The 3,323-nt window shown below is 47.8% G+C and overlaps 1 protein-coding gene across 1 annotated transcript; it reads left to right on the top strand.

Moving 5' to 3' along the window:
• The first annotated feature begins 559 nt into the window (after positions 1-559).
• On the top strand, positions 560-3,323 carry LOC123188405 (protein Rf1, mitochondrial). Its single transcript, XM_044600499.1, has one exon. It carries the CDS (start codon positions 766-768, stop codon positions 3,202-3,204), a length of 2,439 nt encoding a protein of 812 aa, XP_044456434.1. The 5' UTR covers positions 560-765; the 3' UTR covers positions 3,205-3,323.

Raw genomic sequence — 3,323 nt, 5'->3', positions numbered from 1 at the left:
GGTGGTCCATTGCAACTTCACCAATTGGAGCAAAAAAGTGTCGCCGGCGTCGAGGGGTGCTACTCTGCATGAATGGATGTAGCAGCATCGACGCTGGGGGGGGGGGGAGGAGAGGAGGCACATGCTCACCGGGGGAGAAAAAGGGAGGAGGGCACCGCTGCAAATCTGTGCTCGCCAAGGAAGAAGAAAGGAAGAGGGGATAAGGCGCATGGGAAGGGGGAGGATTGATGACATGGCAGAACGAGGAACACTACATCAAGCGGGATTGCACGACGCTCGCAAAACCGGCCGAAACTTCAGCCGGTCTGCCATACCGAAACTTCTCCTAAAAATATAGGTGCTCTGAAACATTTCCTAAAAATATAGGGGCGACTGCATCAAACTTTTCAGGGCTTCAAAGAAATGCTATAATTAAAGATGCTCTGAAGCTCGAGCTTGACTCTGGCTCTCCAATGGTTTTTTTCGGTTCGTTTGATCAATGTCCAGTATTTTGTATGAATTCACCGTTTGAGAAAAGAAAAAAAGGCATCTAACATTTTTTTTTTGAGAAACTTCTAACTGAACAGAGAGTGACAGGAACTAGCAAGAGCACACACCACGAACTCTCCGGCCATTCCCGCCGCATCCGCCGCCGCTGATCCTCCCTCCCTCCGCATCCACTGCTCCTCCCCATCCTGAATCTCTCCCGAGCCCGGTCTCCACCACCCGTCCTCCTTCACCTCTCCGTTGTTCCGCCTCCGCCTCCGCCGATCCTTCACGACGCCGATGTCCAACCTCCGCCTCCTCCGCCGCAGCTCCTCCTCCACCTCCACCCCCACCTCGTGGTCCTCGCGTTCATGGTCTCCCCACGCAGCCTTTGCCGCGGCCACAGAGCGTGTCCGCGCCGGGACGCTGAACCAAGACGACGCACACCACCTGTTTGACGAATTGCTGCGGCAGGCCAACCCGGTCCCCGGGCGCTCCCTGAACGGCTTCCTCGCCGCCCTCGCACGTGCTACGTCCTCTGCCGCCTGCATCAGAGATGGTCCCACCCTCGCCATCGCCCTCTTCAACCGCCTGTGCCGAGAACAAGCCGGCCTGCGGGTAGCGCCTCTCACGATCCACACCTACGGCATCCTCATGGACTGCTGCTGTCGTGCAAGTCGCCCGGAGCTAGGGCTTGCCTTATTCGGCCGCTTTCTCAGGACGGGCCTCAAGACAAACGAGATCGTCGCCAGCACCTTCCTCAAGTGCCTCTGCTACGCAAAACGGACGGATGAGGCTGTGAATGTGCTGCTTCATAGGATGTCCGAGCTCGGCTGTGTGCCTAATGCCATCTCATACTCCATTGTTCTGAAGAGCTTATGCGACAATAGCATGAGTCTGCGGGCGCTCGACCTGCTCCAGATGATGGCGAAAGAAGGAGGTGCCTGCTCCCCCAACGTGGTGGCATATAGCACGGTCATCCATGGCTTCTTTAAGGAAAGCGAAACAGGCAAGGCATGCAATCTGTTCCATGAAATGATGCAGCAAGGTGTTGAACCCAGTGTGTGGACATATAGTTCAATCATTGATGCATTGTGCAAGGCCAGAGCAATGGACAAGGCAGAGCTAGTGCTTCAGCAGATGGTTAACAAAGGTGTTCAACCCAATAATGTCACATATAATTGCATGATCCATGGATATTCCACATCTGGGCAGTGGAAAGAGGCTGCTAAATTGCTCAGAGAAATGAAAAGCCGGGGCCTTATACCAGATATTGTCACTTGCAACTCGTTCCTGGCCTCCCTTTGCAAGCATGGGAGAAGCAAGGAAGCTGCAGAATTTCTTGATTCCATGACTGCCAAGGGCCACAAACCAGATATCGTATCATACCGTATTTTGCTTCATGGGTATGGTACTGAAGGATGCTTCGCTGATATGATTGATGTCTTTTATTCAATGGAAAGCAACGGTATTGCAGCTGACTGCCATGTTTTCAACATATTAATTAATGGATATGCAAAACGTGGAATGACAGAAGAAGCTATGCTGATATTTACTGAAATGCAGGGACAGGGAGTGAGTCCAGATGTAGTCACCTATTCCATTGTAATAGCCGCACTTTCCAGAATGGGTAGGCTGACCGATGCTATCGAGAAATTCAATGAGATGACTGCCTTGGAAGTACAGCCGGACACAACTGTTTATCACTCACTGATTCAGGGTTGTTGCATAGACGGTTATTTGGTTAAAGCTAAGGAGCTGATGTTTGAAATGATGAACGGTGGTATTCCTCGGCCTAACATTGTGTTCTTCAGTTCAGTAATAAACAGTCTGTGCAAAGAAGGAAGGGTTATGGATGCACATGATGTCTTAGACTTGGTTATAGGCATAGGTGAGAGGCCTAATGTCATTACATTTAATTCACTGATTGACGGATATTGCTTAGTCGGCAACATGGATAAAGCATTCAAAATACTTGATGTCATGGAATCAGTTGGTGTTGAGCCTAATGTTGTTACTTATAGTGCACTTCTTGATGGCTATTCTAAAAACAGAAGGATTGATGATGCTTTGACTTTGTTTAGAGAAATGCCGCGTAAGAGAATTAAACCTGACACTGTTACATATGGCATCATGTTGGATGGGTTGTTTCGTGCTGGGAGAACTGTCGCTGCAATGGAAATGTTCCATGAGATGACTGAGAGTGGAACAACAGTGGACATTTTCATATACAATATAATACTTGGAGGTCTTTGTAGAAATAATTGTGTAGATGAAGCGATTGCACTGTTCCAGAAATTGCGAGCAATGAATGTGAAGTTCAATATTGAAATACTCAATACCATGATTAATGCAATGTACAAGGTTCAAAGAAAGGAAGAAGCAAAGGAATTGTTTGCTACAATATCAGCCAATGGGTTGGTGCCCAATGAATCTACTTATGCAGTAATGATAAGAAATCTTCTAAAAGGCGGAGCAGTGGAAGATGCTGACAATATGTTTTCATCAATGGACAACAGTGGCATCGTTCCCAGTTCCCGTCTTATAAATGATATCATCAGAATGTTGTTGAAAAAAGGTGAGATAGCCAAGGCTGGCAATTATTTGTCTAAAGTTGACGGGAAGAGTATCTCACTTGAAGCTTCAACTACCTCATTGTTGTTGTCTCGGAAAGGGAAACATCAGGTGGATATTAAGTTGCTCCCTGCAAAGTATCAATTTTTTGATGGATTTGGTTGACTAGTTGATATGCTGCATATGAGACTAACTCCTCAGAAAGCAGTTATGTTATTGCTTGCGAAAGCTCTCCTGCCAGAACAACTGTATAAGAAATCCGAACTTCCTACTTGTATGGTTGA

The sequence above is a fragment of the Triticum aestivum genome, chromosome 1A (genome assembly GCF_018294505.1).
Source record: "Triticum aestivum cultivar Chinese Spring chromosome 1A, IWGSC CS RefSeq v2.1, whole genome shotgun sequence".
Taxonomy (NCBI): Eukaryota; Viridiplantae; Streptophyta; class Magnoliopsida; order Poales; family Poaceae; genus Triticum; species Triticum aestivum.
The sequence above is the reverse complement of the archived record's forward strand: the minus strand, read 5'-3'. Positions and strand labels throughout refer to the sequence as shown.